This window comes from Rhinolophus hipposideros (genome assembly GCF_964194185.1).
Source record: "Rhinolophus hipposideros genome assembly, chromosome: 3".
Taxonomy (NCBI): Eukaryota; Metazoa; Chordata; class Mammalia; order Chiroptera; family Rhinolophidae; genus Rhinolophus; species Rhinolophus hipposideros.
In genome coordinates this window covers 93,201,500-93,221,981 of record NC_138049.1, presented here as the reverse complement: position 1 = coordinate 93,221,981, position 20,482 = coordinate 93,201,500, and the positions used below count along the sequence as shown (strand labels likewise).

The window sequence follows — 20,482 nt, the reverse complement described above, 5'->3', positions numbered from 1 at the left end:
CTGTCCTTGGTTTATTTACATAGCTCTGTACCTTTAAATATCACCTGTATGCTGACAACGCCAAATGTATATCTTCTTACAGATAATGTCAAAACTTAACACATTCAAAACAGAACATTTAATTTAACTTCTTTAGTTCCACCCAAACCTGGTCCTCCCCTAGTCACCACCGAACCAAAAGTCACCACCTTCACACCAAGTTGATCAAACCAGAAGCCCAGCAATCATCCCCGATCCCTCCATTTCCATCACTAGTCAGGTCTGATCCACTGATATTATATCTGTTAATATTCCTTCCTAAATAATTCTCGATTTCAATCATTTCTCTCCCTCTCCACTGCCAAATACTCCAAGCCACTCTTCTTCCTTGTCTGGACTTGAGCAACAGACTTCTCAGTGGTCTTTCTGCTTTCAATCTTGTGTCTCTGCAGTCTTTTCCCCCTGTAGAAGCCAAAGTTACCTTTTAAAACATATAAATTGCACCACCTTCCTTACTTAAAACCTTTTGCTGACTTCTCCTTGTACTTGGAATTAAGTCCAAACTCCTTGCCCTATCCCAGGAGACCCCAAATGCTGTAGCTTTTACCTACAGACCATTTTGTTCTACTTGTTCTCTGTATCCCACACTCCACAGACCAGCTGCACCCTCCGCTTTTTACTCCTCCCTGAAGCTAAACTGTTTCCCTCCCCGCCTGCCTGGAACACCTCTCCAGCTTCTCGGATGCCTGGCTTCCCTTAAGCCAGGTCTCAGATCAAATGTCACTCCTTCTGGTCACCCCATGATCACCCTCCCCTCCCGTTATTCTCTGCCATTGCACACTGTCTGTTCGCAACACATTTTACATAGGTTGTGATTTTGAATGTATACGTGTGTTTGCTTTTTTATTGTCTGTCTTTATCTCTGGACTCTGAGCTCCAAGAAGAGAGGATAACGAGTGCCTTGCTCTCCGCAGGGCCCCATACAGTGTCTGGCAGATATAAGGCATTCAATCAATACCTGTGGGGAGAAATGGAGGGAGAAAGAAAAAACAAAAGAAAGATGGTGGGGGAGAGAGAGAGCAGAAGGAGGAGGAGGAGAATGAGGAAGAGGAAGACGAGGGAATAAAAGAAAGGTGAGAGAAGTGGGAAGAAAAGAAGAAGAAGGTCTTTTACACCAGCCATCATCATAAAGATAGTAGACCCTTAGAGTAAGGGAGCAAAAAGAGGAGGCGAAAAGAAAGCCCCTGAAGTTTTGTTCCCTACCTTTACCCTGTGCCAGGTGCTTTATAAATTATTTCAGCTACTCATCTTTCACAAACCTATGAGAATGGCATTAAAACTTCATGTTATTGGTGAGAACAAAAGAGGCTCGGCAACGTTAAGGGCCTTGCCCAAGACCTCACAGCTGGTCCTGACGGTGAGAGGCGTACATCGTCCTGACTGCTTTACAGCGGTTACCAAACAGCATACTTCCAGTGTCCTGGGGGCTGGCAATCCTTTTTAGAACTTTCACATTTTTGATCAAATGCTATTTCAAAAGAACCTGCTATTTCAAAAGAACACTTGGACTGTAGAAGCAAACTAGAATTGCTGACCAGTTTCAGGACAAAGCAGAGAGGCAGTCCCCCACGCCACTAAATTATCACCACCTAGTGCAGCTGAGGTTGATTGGTGAGCTTTAATGAGGAAGGAGGGGTCAGTTTCCATGGTGTGAACACAACAAGACTCTGGCAGCTAAGTCTCCCTGCCAGCACTGAGCACCTGAATTTCAAACAAGATAAGTAAGTATTTTTATATTACCCCTGTCGTCAGATGTTTATTATAGTTATTATAGATCATTGATATTTATTAGAGCTTATATTTACTGGCTACTTTTTTTACACTGAGACATCTGCACTAGAAAGATAGAAATTCAAGTGCACTTAATCAAATATACAGGGCTTGATGTGAAGGAAATTTTGTTAAATTTTAGTAGTCAGTGGTAGGCTAGTGAATTATATGTTTTTTACTAATAAATTTTGGGTTTTTTAAAGAAAGCATCTAATTAATAGTATCATTTCTTTTTTAAGTAGCTTCATTGAGATATAATTCACATAGTGTAAAATTCATCTATTTAAAATACACAATTCAGTGGCTTTTAATATCTATTAATCTATTTTGAAATATTCGAAGTTGTGAAAGAATCATCCTCCACTATCTAATTTTAGAACATTTCATCACCCAAGGAGAAATCCTATACTCCTTTGCACTCTCCTCACACTCCGACTTCATTTCAGTCCTGAACAACGGATAATCTGTATTCTATCTCTCTAGAGTTTCCTGTTCTGGACATTTTGCATAAATAGAATCATACAATATGTGGTCTTTTTGTGATCGGCTTCTTTCACTTAGCATGTTTTCAAGGTTCATCCATGTTGTAGCACGTCTCAGTATATCATTCCTTTTTAATTATCAAGTAATATTCCATTGTATGAATATCCCCCATTTTCTGTGTGCATTCATTCATTATGGACATTTGGGTTGTTTCTACTTTTGGGCTATTATGAATAATGCTGCTATAAACATTTGTGTACAAGCTTTTGTGTGGACATATGTTTTCTTTTCTTTTAGGTATATACCTAGGATTAGAGTTACTGGTCATATAATAACTCTATGTTTAATCTTTTAAATAACTACTAAACTGCTTTCCAAAGTGGCCACACCATTTTATATTCCTACCACAGTGTATGAAGTTTCCGATTTCTCCACATCTTCTCCAACACTTGTTATTATTTGTTTTTTGATAATAGTTATCCAAGTGGGTGTGAAGTGGTGTTTCTTTGTGGTTTTGATTTACATTTCCCTGATGACTAATGATACTGAGCACCTGTTGATGTTCGTATTGGCTATGTGCATATTTGTTTTGGAGAAACTTCTGTTTATATTTTTTGACCATTTTTAATTGAGGTTTTTTTTATTGTTAAATTTTAAGAGTTCTTTATATATTCTGGATACAAATGCCTTATCACATATATGGTTTGCAAATATTTTCTCTCATTTTATGGTTGCTTTTATACTTTCTCAAAGGTATCGTTTACAGAACAAAAGTTTTTCATGTTAGTGAAATGCAATGTATTAAATGTGTTCCTTTGTTGCTTGTGCTTTTGTTGTCCTACCCATGGATCATTGCCTAATCCAATGTGATGAAGATTTACCTCCATGTTTTCGTCTAACAATATTAGTTTGGGAACTTATATTTAGATCTCTGATATGTTTCAAGTTAAGTTTTGTATGTAGCATAAGGTAGAAAACCAACTTCATTCTTTTGCATGTGGATATCCAATTGTGTCAGTACCATTTGAAGAGACTATTTATTCCCCACTGAATTTTCCTGGCACCTTTGTTGAAAATACATTGATCATAAATGTAAGGGTTTATTTCAGGACTCAATTCTATTCCATTGCTCTCTATGTCTCTCTTTATGTCACACAGTGTACTTTGTACCACACTGTCTTTACTACTGTAGCTTTGTAGTAAGTTTAGAAATCAGGAAGTGTGATACACTTTTTTTTTCTTTTTCAAGATTGCTTTGGCTATTCTGAATCCCTTACAATTCTACTATAAACTTTTCATATGGATTGTCATTGTATCCTCACAACAACCCTGACAAATTATACCCATTCTACAGATGAGAAAGATAAGGAACACAATTACACGATTAGCTCAGAGTCACACTACTAACACTTCGGAGTTAGAGTAGGAAATAACACTGGAAAGTGGTTTGAGGCCAAAGAGCGAATGCCAGACCATGAGTTTAGCCTACAATCCTGTGCAGAGGGAAGCCCTTGATAGCTTTGGAGTAGAGGACTGGCCTGCACTAACCACAGTAGCTAAGATCCAAATAAACACCCGACAGAGCACACACATGAAACAACCCTGGATGTAAATTCATGAGGTAAGAAAGAACACAAATGGTAAAGAATCCTGTGGAATCACTCACTAGGAATAAAGAGTTGTAGAAAATGTCCTAAGTGGCATGTTTTTCCCACAGTTGTTTTTGTCATGGAATTGACCAGAATGTCAGACATGACAAAGCTCCATCAAGCTGTGGCTGCAGGGGACTACAAGTTAGTAAAAACCATTTTGAAGAAAGGTCTCTGTGACCCAAACTACAAGGATGTGGACTGGAATGACCGAACCCCACTTCATTGGGCTGCAATCAAAGGTAAGTGGGCAATGCCTGGATAGAATCCATCTCCTTGAGGCCCCACTATCCATGACAGTAGTCTGTGTGTGGTAGTAGAAAAAACATTTCTTAGGAACATTTCAGTCCTGGCACCACCACTTACTAGTTGCGGCACCTTAAGCAAGTTATTTAATGCCTGTAAGTCTTAGTTTATTCATCTATACAATGGGAACAATAATGCTTCCTTGCGGTCCTAAGTGAGGACTCAGTAAGATAATGGGTATACAGTACCTAACACATAGTCTGCTTTCAATTAATATTAGTCCTCTGCCCTCTTGACCTCTAACAGGAATGGAACATCATTCCTGCAGTGGGACAGGGACTTTGTCATTTTCATGGCTGTATCCCCATGCCTAGCACGGCTCAGTTATAGAATTGGGGGAGGATAGTGGCAAAAGTTCAGCTAACAGGCTTGTCAAGGCCTTCGGGAACAGAGTACCACTGAAGAATGTTAAGAAAGAAAGTGTTATAGCCAACTTCGCTTTTGAAAAATTTGTTTTGACTCTTGCATGGAGAATAGATTGGCAGGAAGCAAAACTGGCTGCAGAGAAATCACTCGGGAGCATTCTGCAGAAATTTAACAATATCATGGTAGCTCTACTAGAGAAAATTTTAACGAACATTAACTGTATGCTGGGTACTGTACTCTGATTTCATTGCACTTCACAAGAACTCAGTGAAGTAAGTGGTAATATCCTTAATTTACAAATGAAGAAACTGAGCCTCAGACATTTGTTTTCTTATCCAGGGTGCCATAGTTAGTAAGTGGTATTTATTGCAAGGTATGAACCCCCATCTCTCTGGCTAGAAAGCCTGTGCTAGCTGTATTGTAAGTGGAGCTGAAAATATTTTTACTGAGGTATAATTGACACATAACATTATATCAGTATCAGGTACAACATAATGATTTAATTTTTGTATATATTGTGAGATGATCACCACAGTAAATCTAGTAACATTCATCACCATCCATACTGACACAATTTTTTTCTTGTGGTAACTTTTAAAATCTATTCCCTTAGCAGCTTTCAAATATGCAATACAATGTTATTAACTATAGTTGTCATGCTATGATTACATCCTCATGACTTATTTTATAATTGGAAGCTTGCACTTTTTGACAACCTTCACCGATTTTGCCATTCCTCCCACTCCCAAAACTACCCATTTAATCTGTTCGTTGTATCTATGAGCTTGATTTTTGTTTTTCAGATTTCACATGTAAGTGAGAGCACACAGTATCTGTCTTCCTCTATCTGACTTCTGTCTTTCTCTGTCTGACTTAGCATAATGCCCTCAAAGTCCATCCATGTGGAAGCAAAATAATTTTTTCTGAAATCAGCACTGAGACTGCCAAAAGCAGAGAGCCTTACCAGTGCCAGCATAGGCAGGTGTACAGCGACTTGTGAGAGAAAGCAAAATATCTAGGCAGAGACTGCAGGAATAAAGAGGGAGGGGTGTGTCCTGGAAGGAGTAGAGGGAATACATAGAAGGCCTTGGGCCCTGAATGAAAAGCGTGGTTCAAGGGGTTAGAGGTGGGGCACTGAGTCCCTCATTAAGGAGAGGGAAAAGGAAGGAGGGAGTGATGTCACGAAACAGGAGGGTCCTCAAAGGCAAAAATCTTCCCCTCTAGTGCTCTCTAGACTAGCCCTGGCCTCAGGCCTGCAGAGACATTTTAATCTTAACCTCCTCCCTTTTCTTTTTGGTACATCTAAGGGCACATGAAGGTGATGCAGCTCCTTATAGACTATGGAGCCAGGCCCTGTCTGGTAACTGACGTGGGCTGGACCCCAGCTCATTTTGCCGCTGAGTCAGGCCATCTGAATGTGCTCAAAGCTCTCCATGCTTTGCACGCTGCCATTGATGCCCCTGACTTCTTTGGAGACACACCAAAGAGGATCGCACAGATCTACGGGCAGAAAGCCTGTGTGGCTTTCCTGGAGAAGTAAGTTCCATTTACTTCTAACTATAAAAGGGCAGAGACACTGTTGCAGAATCACCTCCCAAAATTCAGGTTCATGTGTCCTATGTGCTCATAAGCCAACACATTGAGATGCTGGTGCTTGGACATAGAGAAAGATTTATTTGATTTGTTCAAAGTGAGCAGATAGGAGAGCAAGATATCTCAAATCCATCTCCCCACAAACACAAAAGTAGAGAGTTTTTAATGTATCTAGGGAGTAAGGGAGGAGGAGTTCCAGCAAACTGAGAGAGAAGTCTGTGTTTCTTCAATGACAGACAGATGACACCTTTTTGTATCTGACTCCTGGGTATGAGCAGCTGGTCGTAGCTAACTGGAAAACAAACTCAAAACAAACTCAAAATTTGTCCTTGAGACCCTGAAGTTATCTCCTCCTGCTTGACAAAGAAACATTGCATCAGCAACACAGCATTATACTATGAGAACAAAGGGTGCTGGGTTGAAGAACCAAGATTCTGAAAAATATCTCGTAATGTACATCAGTGATGTTATCTTTGAAGAAGAAAGCAGAAACTAGACATCTTAGGACTATCGCCATTGTTTTGGCTATCATTGTTTATTGGTTAAAAGCTATACTTTTCTATTATCTCAAGCAAAACATACTTTTAAATATTTCTGCTGAACTTGCTTTACATGACTAACATTTTTTCTTAATCTTTAGCTATAAGCTATGTGACAAACAAAAGCAATTGAATCATTTAGTTAAAGCCTATACTTACATCCTAAAGAAGAATTCAATTCTTTAATTCTAGTTGCCAGAAATACTAGGGGCATTAAAATCACAAGGGGTTCGGCTTCAAAATAAGAGCCCGTGATCAAGGTCTTTGCTAACTCAGTAGTCTCAGGTCAATGGAAATGAATTGAGGTAGTCTACCCAACTATTGCTTGAATTGTTTTTGTTAATTTTTCACTGAAATGACTAATTTGGGGTGGAAACTATAGTGTTTTGGATTATATACAATCTATTGCTTTTTTAATTATACAAAATTATAATTTTTATAAATTTATATTATCATAATTTTAATGACGTAACATATCATTATTATAATTATTGTTTTAGATTATGCAAAGATCATCTCATATAAGAGGTGGGGCACCAAGTTTGAAAATGGGACATGGTGCAAGATTTATCATTGTACTGAATCAGCTCTCATCCAAGTTACCAGCGAGGTTCTTGTTGCTAAATCAATGGCCTCTTCTCAATTCACATCTTACCTCCACTTAATTTGATATTCATGAAATTTTTCTCTCTTGCTTTATCTGATGCTACTCTCTTCTAGTTCTCCTTCTGTCTGTCTGACTATTTCTTATGATTTTGTCTAAGCTCCTATTGTTACATGTTTTTTAGGTGCTGAAATTCCACTGGGTCCTGTCCTCAACTCTCCTCCACTGACTTTCTCTGAGTAATGTCAGCCCCTCTTTCATGACCAATGGGTAGATGAGCATGATTCACAATCTGACTGTAACTGAACTGGGGGAGGAGTGGTTCCTCCAAATAGTCAGGAGTGCTATTTCCAGGACAAGTTGGCAGACAGTGCAGAGCAGACAAAAAAAAAACACATCATGTGCCAGTCATTTCTACTTATCATCATCTCCCGTGAGGAACTTCCCTTCTGACAGTGACAGGGTTTCGAGAGAAAGCATTCTGGTTGGGCAGAAATTAATCTGGATCTTGAAAGATAGCTAAGACCTGGCTAATGGAAGAGGGAGAAAGATTCTTGATTGAAGGGAAGGCACCACGTTGGAAATGTGCATAAGTTGTGTGTATATGTGAGAAGGTGGAATGATAGTGGAGGAATGAGTGGCCTGGCTAAGAAGAGCATTCACACTAGAGAGAAGTGGAGAATAAGGTCTAGTGGGTGAGTGGGTGAGCTGGGCAAGCATCTGAATGTGAACTCATCAGGGGATGGGCAAGCTGAAATAGATGCTTCAGCAAAGTTACTTCTGTAGTGAAAGAGGCAGCAGTGGTGCTATGCTGGTAGGTTTGGAGGCACTTGGACTGCAGTCAAGGAAATCAATTCAGGAATTTCTTAACACTTCCTGTTGGAAGTAGGTGAGCTCCTAGATGAAGATGATCAAGAGGAAGGATGTAAGAGAGTTTTAAAAGAAGACTAGACAGTATTTGACAATTTTCCAAATATCCTAGGGATCCTAGTGGAATAATTCAAATTTTGATTCAGCCTTGCTGAGTAGTACATCTCTCATTCAACACATATTTTGGAGACCTCCTATGTGCATGATGTTGAACTAGATACTAGAAAGGATTTAAAGACAAATCAGACATAGTGCTGGGACATCAAGAAGTTCCCTGTCTGGGAGATGACTTATTTACATAAATAACACTTAATACAAGATAGAAAGTGACAAGGGTCCTAAGAGCAGGCTGAAGGAGGGATTACTACATGTTGAGGGGGACACTGAGTGAATGTGGTCTGATTATTGAGAGGTCACTTCTAGCCTGTTGGGAGAATGGGGGCTGAGGGAGAAGCAGGTTTGCTATCCTCTGAATGAACTGTACTTTTTATAAAGCTTTGCACTTAAAATACTGTTGGCTCTGCCTGTACCATCATCTATCCTCCCAAATTCCATTTGTCCTCAGATGGCTCAAGTTTTATCTCTGTGAAGTGGCTTTCACCAATGTCTTTTAGCAAGTCACACATACACCTTTGGCCTCACATGCAAAATGGTGCATGTGTGCACCTCCCATTGGCCATGTGTGTATGACTATCTATATCTACCTAGCTACCCATAACTATTCTTTACATGAACCCGTCAGTGTATAACACATTATGTGATTGTAAGTAATTTTTATTTTCTCCCTTATACATTTCTGTACTTTCAAATTTTTTACAATGAACAGGCACGGCTTTCATAATTAGAAAAAAAATACAATTAAAAAATAAATGGAGGAAAACAGCCTCCTAATAACATGCTCGTTGCTCTATAAATGTGAGCCCTTGAAGAATTAACCGTGCCTTCTTCAAGGTAAGTGCCTTACTGTCTTTGATTCTATTAAACATCTCACTCCAGGCACATTGTTTTTCTCCACCTCCACATGGTTTCTGAAATATCTGCAACCTCCTTAAGTGTACGCTTGGAAAAACGCAGGGTTGAACTTGGCCTCCTTCCTGTTGAGGAACGCTGAGTTGCCCAGGCTGTGTGCAGAGGGCGGGAAGAGAGGCCAGGCTCTCCTGCCTGCTCTTTGAGAGCCTCTCTCTTCCCCTCTCCTAGGGCTGAGCCTGAGTGCCAGGACCACCGCCGCACTGCCACGCAGGAGGGGCTGCCCCTGGATCAGCGGGACGAAGACTGGGACGCCAAGAAATGGGAGATGGAGCAGTCTCTTCCCCCATCGAATCAAAACACTAATAAGAAAAGGAATAAGAAAAGTCGAGGCCACCTCAGGCTCAGCAATGCCACGAAGAGGAGAGTGTGAAAAGGCTGGCGCCAAAGGGACTGGAACCTATTTTCTGGTGGGAGATTTCCCCTGGCACCAGACTGGAGATTTTCAGGCGTGTGTTGTTCTTTATTAAGTTGGTGCAACAGTAATTGCGATTCAAAATGTTAAAAATAATTGCAAAAACCACAATTACTGTTGCACCAACCTAATTACTCCTAGACCATTAGTCAGATGGCTTGTATTGGTAGCTCATGGCCTGTCACTCAACCCAGAATTCTTGCCTGGGGGCTCCTTGCTAATGCGTACTGTCCTCAAGAATTACCAGCAGGAGACAAATGTTAGCTGCTTGCGTGTTGTTATCAGTGATTTGTACTTTCAGCATCTCCTCACCCCCATGTGCAACTATAGAATTTCAAAAGAGCTCCTCTTAAGGAAACTGTATTGTTTAAATGCAGACCAACAAACAAAACCCTCAAAAATCGACAAAATACTCTTAGTCAATCTAAGAAAAAAATTATTTTTTATCACATAGACTACGCAAAGCGGTGAACGAATGCATCTCTCAGTTTCCAGCTGCGTTTTTCCTTTGTGAAGTAGAGGGCCCCCATCTCAGCATGTCCATCTTTACCAATAATCACTTCTACCCAGGAAGAACAGACAATAGGCTAATTCACTGGGAGATAACTGAAAACCCTGACCCCTGACATGATTTAATTTTGTCCTACATAATTAATGAAAAATAGCATGAAATAATGGAATGTGGTTACAACTCTGCTTATTTAACTGTATGTTTTAGGAAATTTAATACCAGTCAGATATTTCCTATGAAAATATTGCATCCAAATTGAGATGTGCTGTAAATGTAAAATACATATCAGATTTTTGAAGACAGTACAAAAAATGTAAGCTAGATCATTAATAATATTTATATTGATTACATGTTGAAATGATAGTATTTTGGATATTGGGTTAAATCAAAGATATTATTAACATGAATTTTACGTCTTTCCTTTTACTTTTTAAAAAATGTGGCTACTAAAATATTTAACATCACATATGTGTCTTGCTTTTTTCCCCTATCAGACAGCACTGCCATAGAAATTAGAAAATATTTAAAGCAGGCAACAGGCCTGATGCACTTTAATTGGCTACCCCACATTCTAAGTTTACTAGTTTCTAAAACAATATCTTTAGGCATCTAACATCTTTATTATATTCCTCAATTAATGCTTATATTAATAGACGTCATGTTAGGTTTAGATTTTCTGAAGTGAATAGATGCTTGAACATCTTATAGTTAGGAGGATACCTTTCTAGTGTTTGTCCACCCTGAACGTCAGTCTCCTTTCTCTGTGCCTTGCAATTAAGAGGGGTGGTTCCTGCTGGTCATGTTTGTAATGATCCCCAACCAGTAGGAACATTGGAAGACCGCTAACTCAACCAGGATCAATATGATTCTTCTCCTGGGAACCTGAAGAAAGTTTTCATGAGAGGATGGATTAGTAGCATATAACCTCAGAAGTATGGAGTAGCTAATTCTACAATAAAGCTGGGGAAGTAGAGAGGTATTCTACTAAGATAAAGAGAAGACTGAGGGAAAAGATGAAGGAGAGGAGAGAGAGAGAGAGAGAGAGAGAGAGAGAGAGAGAGAGAGAGAGAGAGAGAGAGAGAGAGAGAGAGAGAGAGAGAGAGAGAACAACTTTCCAGTTTCCAGTTCTGGTTCCTTACTCAGGTAACCTGGGAAATACTACTTTCATAACACTATTTCCTCCTTTGATTTTTTTGCCCCCCCCTTGCACCCAGTCTTTTCTAATAAATACAGTTTTAAGATCATGAGCTTATGAGTCGAGTTAGGTTTGTATCCTCCTCTATGAAATAGGCAAAATAATCTTTACTTCCCGGGGTTGCTGTGAGGATGAGATGAAAGACTGTGTGTAAAATGCTGGCATTGGCACTCTGTAACTGGCTATTGTATTGCCACAGAAGTGAGCTCAGTGTTTCACTGGGAATCCCAAAGGCACTCAGAAATAATACCTTTTATGGATCAAGTGAGGCTCTCCATTGTTCAGTCCATAAATATGCCCTGTCTAGTTTCATGACACGGATAGTAGCTTGTCTTCCACTGGCCAGACAGACTTGGGCTAAATTGTGATAAGTAAAGTGTTCTTAGGGTCCTTTACTGTGGTCTCCCAAGATCTCCCAGTGTCCTCATTGAGTTCTCCTTTCATTCTTCTTCTCATCGAAGCATTAACAAAAGGAATCTATTTCTTCTCCCTTGAATTTTTGTATAGTAAAGGTGAACAACAGGAAGAAGACACTAAAATTGCTTCTTTGTATGAAGAATTTTTTGTAGTGTAGACTCTATACTAAGCACTTTACATCTATTATATCTAATCTGCAAGGCAGGTGTCAGTATCCCCAGTTGACATCACAAACAATTTCTGAGAGGTTGAGCAACTTGCCCTAGACCACCTGGCTGATGCCTATACAGCCTTGAAAGCCTGCCTGGATTGGACGGAGCTCTAGCTCTTCTGGCTGTGGGACCTTGGGTGAGGTGCTTAGTTTTCCCATCTGTAAATTGGGGAGAATATGCCACAGCATTTTGGCGAGGGCTAAATGAGATAATGCATGTCAAGCACTTAGGACAATGCCCTCCATATGGCAGTGCCATGGAACATCAATTGTCAGTCATTCCAGTGGTTATTGTTTTCAGTCTTTATTGTCCCAGATCGGTAACAAAGAAGAATGGCTTGCTAGCAAGAAGTAGCATCAGTCCAGAGGGAGAATTTGGGGACAGTGTTCTCCTTGAGCCCATGCAAGCCCTGAATGAAGGTGCTCACCTATTTTCTGGCCCCTGAGGTTTAGCTGTGAATCAGGTTCTCTGATGGCTGAGATTATATCACAGTGATCCCGGGCTCATCCCTTGCAAGGTGCGTGGGTAATAATAGAGGGACTTCACATATCTTGCTGTTACTCCGAGGTGATACCCAGGCCATTTCAGCGAGGCCTGTGTGAGGATTTGCAGCACTTGGAGGGTCCGGTATTTGAGGTATTCACCTGCTCTCTCCCACCCTTACAGGTAGGGAGGGATTAGCTTTTTATCTTATTGTGTGAGAAGCAGGAGCAGCACCATGATATAGAAATGGCAGTGGAAGAAGAGAGAAGCCATTCTAGGTTAGATTTATTAGGGAACTGGCTCTGTGACTGTGGGCTGTGCTTCTGGGACAGAATCCCTTACCTGTAAAACAACAAGGTAGAACTGGATCTCCAAGATCACATGTAATTCTTGTAAACCAAAGTTCCCCAGGACTCTTCTTGTTACCGTGCAAAGGTCTGGCTGCCCGCCACTTGCAAAAGTTAAAAATTGAGAGACGTGGCTGATGGACAAAAAAGTAGGTTTATTCAGAATGCTGGCACTCTGGGAGGATGGCAGACTCCTCCTCCTCAAAGGAGTCTGCCATCTTTAGGCAGGTAAGTGGGAAAGAACCAAAGGAAAGCAGGCCTCAGGGCTAATAGTTGAGAAGTTGTCTCCTGGGGTCTTCTGAGGCCTCAAGTCTGCCCCAATGTCTTCTAGAATTGTATTGTCCATAGCCATCTGTGAAAAACTGCTAGGGAGTTTTAATCTTGGGTCCTGTCCAGGCGTCTGAGTATTAAAGAAGATGCTCTTTTCAGGTTAGGATGTTTGTTAATTAACGGGGTATGGGTAGCCTTGAAAAAGGGAACAAACAGTTCTTCGGTTAATCAGTGGGAGGAGAAAAAAAGAGGAAACAGCTGAATATCAGGATGGTCAAACTGCAAACTAGCTAAGTTTAATTATATTATTGGTCTACCAAATTTCACCTTTATACTTTGTCAATGTCTACCTCCATCAGGAAGCCTTCTCAGATTACAAGGTCCATACTGTCTAGCTCTGCTTTGACTTCTAATTGAATCTAAGATAACATAGTTTTCTTTTTCTCTTAATTGGTTCATGGATACCACTTTCCTTTACTTTAAGCTTGGTTCTACTTTAAACTCTCTAAAAAACAAGGGATCTGTATATACTTCTCTGGTTGCCCCTATACCCGTAAACATAATGCTAGTCACGTATGATACTCAATACACATTTCTTGATGAAATTAGAGTCACTAAGTGTTTTCTAGATGAGAATGAAGAAGGATTCCCCCTCACACACTGAAAATAACTTCAGAGAAACTGCACTGGAGTATGTAAGAAATTAAGGAATGTTTTCTCTACGACTTAGGGGAACGTGCCCTTTCTATCTTCCAAGCCTAATCTTTAGAAACTGGCATAGTTTAATTTTAACCCATATTATTGATCTGGTTGCCATGGCAAATAATGGAAGCTGCTACGTACTGGACATCGACCACATGCCAGGTGTTTTGTGTCAATCTCTACAAAACATACTGACGCACTAAGTTTTTTAGAGATAAAGAAATGGAAGTTTAGGGAAGTTATTTGTCTGAAAGCAAACAAGCAATGAATTACTAATGCAGGATTGCAAACCATACCTGCTGCACTTAAATACCTAAGCCTATTCTTTTATAGTTCTCCCAGCTGCCTTTCTTTTGGATTTAGCTAAGTTCTTGGTTTTTTAACCGTCATCCAAACTGTTTCTTGACACACTACCTAACATCTCTGATCTCAGTTTTCTTTTTTATAAAGATGGCATTCATAGCTGACATGACTGTTTATTTAGAGAATCTCAAAGACTGTGAAAAAGGCTGATTAGGTCACTGGCTTGCAAACATGTCAGTGAGGACATTGAAAGAATATTATTTCAAAATGACTAACAGAAATCAATTGTTCTAACAAATAAGACTGATCTGGATAGTTCAAACATCTAATTTTGTTTGGGTCTGGAACTCTGTCAATTCAGTGAAATAACCCTAGTTCCTTTATGCTAGACGGTCTGACTATACGTTTGATCATTTTTGATTAATAAAAATCAAATGCTTTCACATCAAAGGCATTTTTGCCTAATCCAAAGCCACAGAGAGTTTATGCTTTTTTTTAAAGAAATATCAAACTTTTGTGTTTTATTTTCAAATCTATGATCATTTGCATAAATTGTTGTATTTGTATTTGGTGTAAGTTATGAATTGGGATTCATTTTTTTTCTGCATATGCATATGTAATTGTTCCTGCATTGTTGTTAAAAGACTTCACTGAATTCCTTTGGCACCTTTATCAAACATCTACTCACTATATTTCTGTGGGTCTATTTCTTGATTTTCTATTTTGTTCCATTAATCTATGTGCCTGTATTTTTTAATACATCACACTGTCTTGGTTACTATAAGCCGGGAAAGAAGAAATATACCAATTCTACCAATCCAAATGTTCCCACCTAGTGAATGGATAAACTTAGTACATCAATATCATAAAATCAGGTAGTGCTAGTTCTCCAACATTGTTCTTTTTCTAAATTGTTTCTTCTATTCTACTTATAATTTCTTTACATTTCCTTATAAATTTTAGAATCAGCTTATCAATATCTATGAAAAATTCCTGATGGGATTTTGACTGGAATTGCACTAAATTCATAGAAGTTTGGAAACAATTGACATCTTAACAATATTACATCTTCCAATCAATGAATATATATATCTCTCAACTTGTTAAGATCTTCTAAGAAAGTGGACAAAATATTTAAGCACTTTCATGGTAAGTCTTCCTGAATTGAAGCATAATGGCTCCCATAACTGCAGACACATCCCTATTTAAATGAATACAGAGGGCAAAAACTAGTATAAAGTACAATTGGTGACTAGGTTCAGGATCATCTAAGTATTTCTGGTGAATGATACCCATTTAATCAATCAGGTTTGAGCTGAGCTGACAGGTGGAGGGTAATAACCTTGGATCTAAAGAGACATATTGATCAATCTGAGCAATCCCATATCACACACACAACCGTGGTGAACTTCTGTGACTATTTCAAGAGCATGATAAACAAAACAAAACAAAACAAAGAAATAAAAAAGAAACAGCCAAGGTTGTGAACTGAGTTCAAAGGCATTGATTTGTAAAAGCAACAGATATTATGGAATACACACAAGTACACACACACACACACACACACACACACACACATGAAACCCGTGCACAAAACCAAACGGCATATGTTAAGTTCTGTGGGAGAAGGGCCACATAATTTGTGTATTCTCTTTTAAGACACCGTATGGATATTCTGATCATAGCAGAGTGAATAATCCCGGAGTTGTTTTTGTTTTGTTTCATCGGGCTATAAAAGATGTTCATTGTTTATGGAAAAAAATGCCCAGTGCAAATAAAGAAAGACTGAAGGCATAAAGGCATTATGCCTTTGGAAAAGAGCCAGTTCAGAGGTCCTGAGAGCATAGGGGTAAAAGCCTAGGTTTTAGCCCAAGAGAGATGTGAGCTCCAGTGTTTCCCAGCTAAGTGACACTGAGTCAGCTGCTGACCTTTGTGAGCCTGTTTCTTCATCTATAAGGCAGGACGCCACCCATTGCATTGGCACATACGATGATTAAATGAAACGTGGCCACGGAGGTAGGATTGAGAAAGCTTGATGGGAGAAAACTTCCTCAAAATTAATCAAAACCAAATGACTCTACAAAAAAATAATAAGATGGATTGGTGGAGAAATAGAGAAATGGCTAGATAGCTTGATATGTGACAAAGCAAGCATTGTAAGATTGAGTGAAAATAGGTTAAAAAATGTTCACTGTGAAATTCTTTCAATTTGTCTGTGTTTTTTAAATACAATTTTTTGGTGGGGGGGATCTAAAAGCCTTTTTATAGGAGCAAGTAGCCTTTGAGGTCTGGATATTATTGCTTTTATAAAAATGTTAAGCTAAATAAGATTTTGGGATGGTTTTCCTACCATCAGAGAAATCTCTGGAACTAACTGGAAAGGAGCCAGTGGACACTAGATGGTTCAGTTCTTTTTTTTTTTTTTTAAGAAATTTATTGAGGTGTAATTACATGCCATAAAATGCTCTCATTCAGTATATCATTCAATGATTTTTAGTAAACTTACAGAGTTATACAACTATCACCAAGTTCCAATTTTAGAACATTTTTAACATACCAAAGATCCCTCTTGCCTGCTAGACCCAGAGTAACGCTTGACCAAACACATGGACACCACGTGGCCCAGTCAAGTTGACACATAAAATTAACCACCCCCTGGATTCATAGGAAAGGTAGTAACCGGGGTGTGCCGTTTTATAAAAGGGAGTCAAAGGAGTTATCTCCAAGGAGAGGGCATTTAAATAGTGACCTAAAGGAAGTAACAGCAGGAAGCTGTGGAGGAGGATCATTCCAGGCAGAGGGAAGAGCGAGCGCTAAACCCTGGACCTGGGACAAGTTCAGAATGTTGGCGCAACAGTAAGAAGCCACTATGGCTGGAGCAGGAAGTGGGTGGGTGGGGGCTGCCTCAGGGAAGGAGCTGAGGTTGGAGAGGTGGACAGCTGCAAGCTCACACAGACCTTGTATACCGAGGCCAGAAGCAGACGTTTCACTTTAAGGGTCACGGAAAACTACTGAAGAGTTTTAACTACCTGTCTCTGGTTACTGTGCTGAGCACAGGTTGCAGAGCCGCAAGGGTGGGAGCGGGGCCTCCAGTAACTGAGCTTACTGACTTAACTGGGCTAGAGATCATGGCAGCTGGGGCTGCGGTGGCTGCAGTGAAGGCCGTGGGGAGCAACCAGATTACTGACATACTTTGGAGGAAGAGCAGAAAACCCAGTTGCAACGTGAACAAACAAATTAATAGACACATTAACAGAAAACAGACAAATGCTCAGGATATGCCCCATCAACCCTTTTCACAGACCTTGATTATACTTGATGACCATTCAGCTTTCACAGTGGGAAACCTTTGGCTGGGGTGGCCTCTGTCAGCTGATTCTTCTTCTGAATAGCTGTGGATGTGCTGACTCTTCTAGAAAGTTGCTATGCATCTGTGTGTTTGCCAGGGAAGCTCTGTCTGTATGTGCTGCGTTTACGGCATCTTGGTCGCTCAGCTTTGCTTTGTGAGCTCTTTTTGGCTAGTTAAATATCATAGACGTGTTTGTTTTGTCTTATGTCTCCAAAGAACTGAAATGTTATTGGGGCATAATTTACATAAGTCAAATGCACAAAGCTTAAATGAAAAGTTGAATGTATACCAGTGAAGTCTACACTGTAAATAGGATTAAAACATTCCCCTAGTCCATACCCCTTTCCAGACAATCTCTACCACCCCTGTTCCCCCTAATCTCTGTTCTGATTTCTGTCACAATAATTGAGTTTGGCCTTTACTTGAACTTCATACAAGGAAATCATTAGTGTGCGTTCTTCAGTGTCTGGCCTCTTTCATTCAATGTAATGTGTTTAAGATTCACCTGTGTTATTGACTGAGTTAGTAATTTGTTTCCTGGATGAATATAGCACAATTTGGTTATTAATTCACCACTTGATGGACATTTGGGTTGCTTCTGGTTTGAGGCCATTATGATTAAAACTGCCATGAAGAATTATTTACAATAGCCAAGATGTGGAAACAACCTAAATGTCCATGAACAGAAAAATGGATAGAGGAAATGTGGTATATACTAACAACGGAATATTATTCAGTCTTAAAAAAGAAGGAAATTCTGCCATATGTGACAACATGGGTGAACTTTGAGGATATTAAGTGAAATAAGCCAGTCACAGAAAGACAAATACTGCATGATTCCACTTACATGAGATATCTGAAATAGCCAAACTCATAGAAGAAAAGAATAGAATGATGGTTGCCAGGGGATGGGGAGAGAAGGAAATGGGAAGTTGCTATTCAATGGAAATAAAGTTTCAGTTATGCAAGATGAATAAATTCTAGAGATCAATTGTATATCACACCTATAGTTAACAATATTGTAGTCTATACTTAAAAAGTTGTTGAAAGGGTAGCTTTAATGTTAAATGTATTTATTACAATAAAACACACTGCAATTAGCATTGAATAGATGACTTTTTATTTACATGTATTTTTATTTCTCTTTGGTAAACACTTACGAGTGGAACTGCTTGGTCACAGAGTAGGTGTGGATGACACTTTATTAGAGTTTTGTTTTTAATTTAATTTTCTACTGTGGGAAGCCATGAAAGCCTTTAGCTAGGTATGCCAGCTTAAAGACTTTCATCGTTAGGCCTTAGAAAGAAAACAACATGTGATGATAATAATGAAGACAGAGACGAAGAAGAGGAGAGGAGGATCGTGATGGTGGTTATGGTTTTGGTACTACCTTATGTGTGTTAATTTATTAAATCTTTACACAATACACAGAGATAGGGATTATTACTTTCATTTCACAGTTGAAGAAACTGAGGCTCAGAGAAATGAATGAATGTTCTCAAGATCACTCAAACTCATTGAAAAGACCCATGCTTTTCCTACTAATTCCACGACCTCATGTAAGAACTCATTTTCACAGACATCATCTTTCGTGTCTTCTCGTGGTGCCCCGACCAACTTTCTGGGTGACTGCTTTGCCTCCCAGGAGACTTTTTGAGTCCTCCTGGTATCCAGTTTGCTTGACGGCTGCTCTCTGGTGTCTGAAGGGCTGACCTAATGTTTCCTTGCCTACAGGGTCCCTTTGACTATCAATTTGTTCAGCCCTCGCCATGACCCTCCACTAAATCTCCCAAGCCCCTTTTCTTCCCTTCCCTGATCCCTATCAACTTTATCCCACCCCCTTCTTCACCACCATCTCCATCACCAACTCCCATTATAGTTTACCTAAATCCCATAAGTGGGCATCCTTGAATCACCTTCTCTCAGTGGTTAAAAGAATCTTCCCTCACCACTACTTACTTGCTTTCCAAAGTATTTCACTGTTTTTTGAAGAATTGTGCTCAGAATCATTTTTATAATGAAAATGTTTGACTCAGTGGCCTTATTTTGATAAAGCCACCATGTAGCATAAAAGGTATGATGCTGTTCGGTGCACACATACTATTTATGTGAGTATCTTTCTTCTATTTGATGGGAAGTTTAAGTAAATACATTTCAAGGAGAAAAAGGACCTTTGTAATGAAGAGTAGGGAAAAGAGAGAGGAGGAGCGCACTAGAGAGGGGCTAATATTTATTTATTTAGCCATAGCTAATTATTTAGCAATATGCAATAGCAAAAGACAAAGGCAATTAATAGACTATGCTAATGACAGAAAGTAAAGGTGGTTAAGACCATATATATGTATATATATACACATATATACATATATATACATATATATGTGTATATATATACATATATATGTAAACAATGTCATGTCAAAGGAGTACACATACATATAAGTTTAAGAGATCCCAACATATGTTTACTATTGATCAAAAATCACTTGGCTAAATACACAAATAACATCGATAAGGAGTACCCAAAAGCAGTAATAAACTCTACCGCATAGTAACTATTACAGTGGGTGCCAAAAGCTCACCAAACCATAGGAACAACAACACTGGAACAATCAGGAATCAAAACCTTGCCAGGTCTGCAGCTGAGAGAAACTCAGGCGTCTCCCACTGCTGCTTGCTAGTTCCCCAAAATGTTGCTGCTGCTGCTGTTGTTGTTGGAAGTTAGGGCGTCTCCTGATGATGCAAGTTGCAAGTTCCCAAAGATGCTAGAATGACGACAATTCACCAACAAAAGAAGTCTACTGTCCACTGAGGCAAGTTCCAATCTCTTATTCTGAAACAATCCAATCCTGAAAAACGGTACTGAAACAGCAAATCTTCTGAATAGCAATTTCTTGAAACAGCAATCAATCAATATCCATATACCACCTGAGGTCTGTCTTATATGTCTCTTTAGATGCACCCCAAAGCCAAGTTGGTATTCCTGCCTCCCCTCTCAAGGAATAGCCAGTAACGGGAGGGTTCGGCAGTTGA

General features: G+C 39.5%; 1 protein-coding gene across 1 annotated transcript; it reads left to right on the top strand.

Annotated features, from left to right (window-relative positions):
• The first annotated feature begins 1,680 nt into the window (after positions 1–1,680).
• Positions 1,681–10,636, top strand: ANKRD66 (ankyrin repeat domain 66). Its single transcript, XM_081031520.1, has 4 exons — positions 1,681–1,760; positions 4,010–4,183; positions 5,921–6,149; positions 9,417–10,636. The coding sequence occupies exons 2-4, from the start codon at positions 4,021–4,023 to the stop codon at positions 9,616–9,618; spliced, it is 594 nt and encodes a 197-aa protein (XP_080887646.1). The 5' UTR covers positions 1,681–1,760; positions 4,010–4,020; the 3' UTR covers positions 9,619–10,636.
• The last annotated feature ends 9,846 nt before the right edge of the window (positions 10,637–20,482 follow it).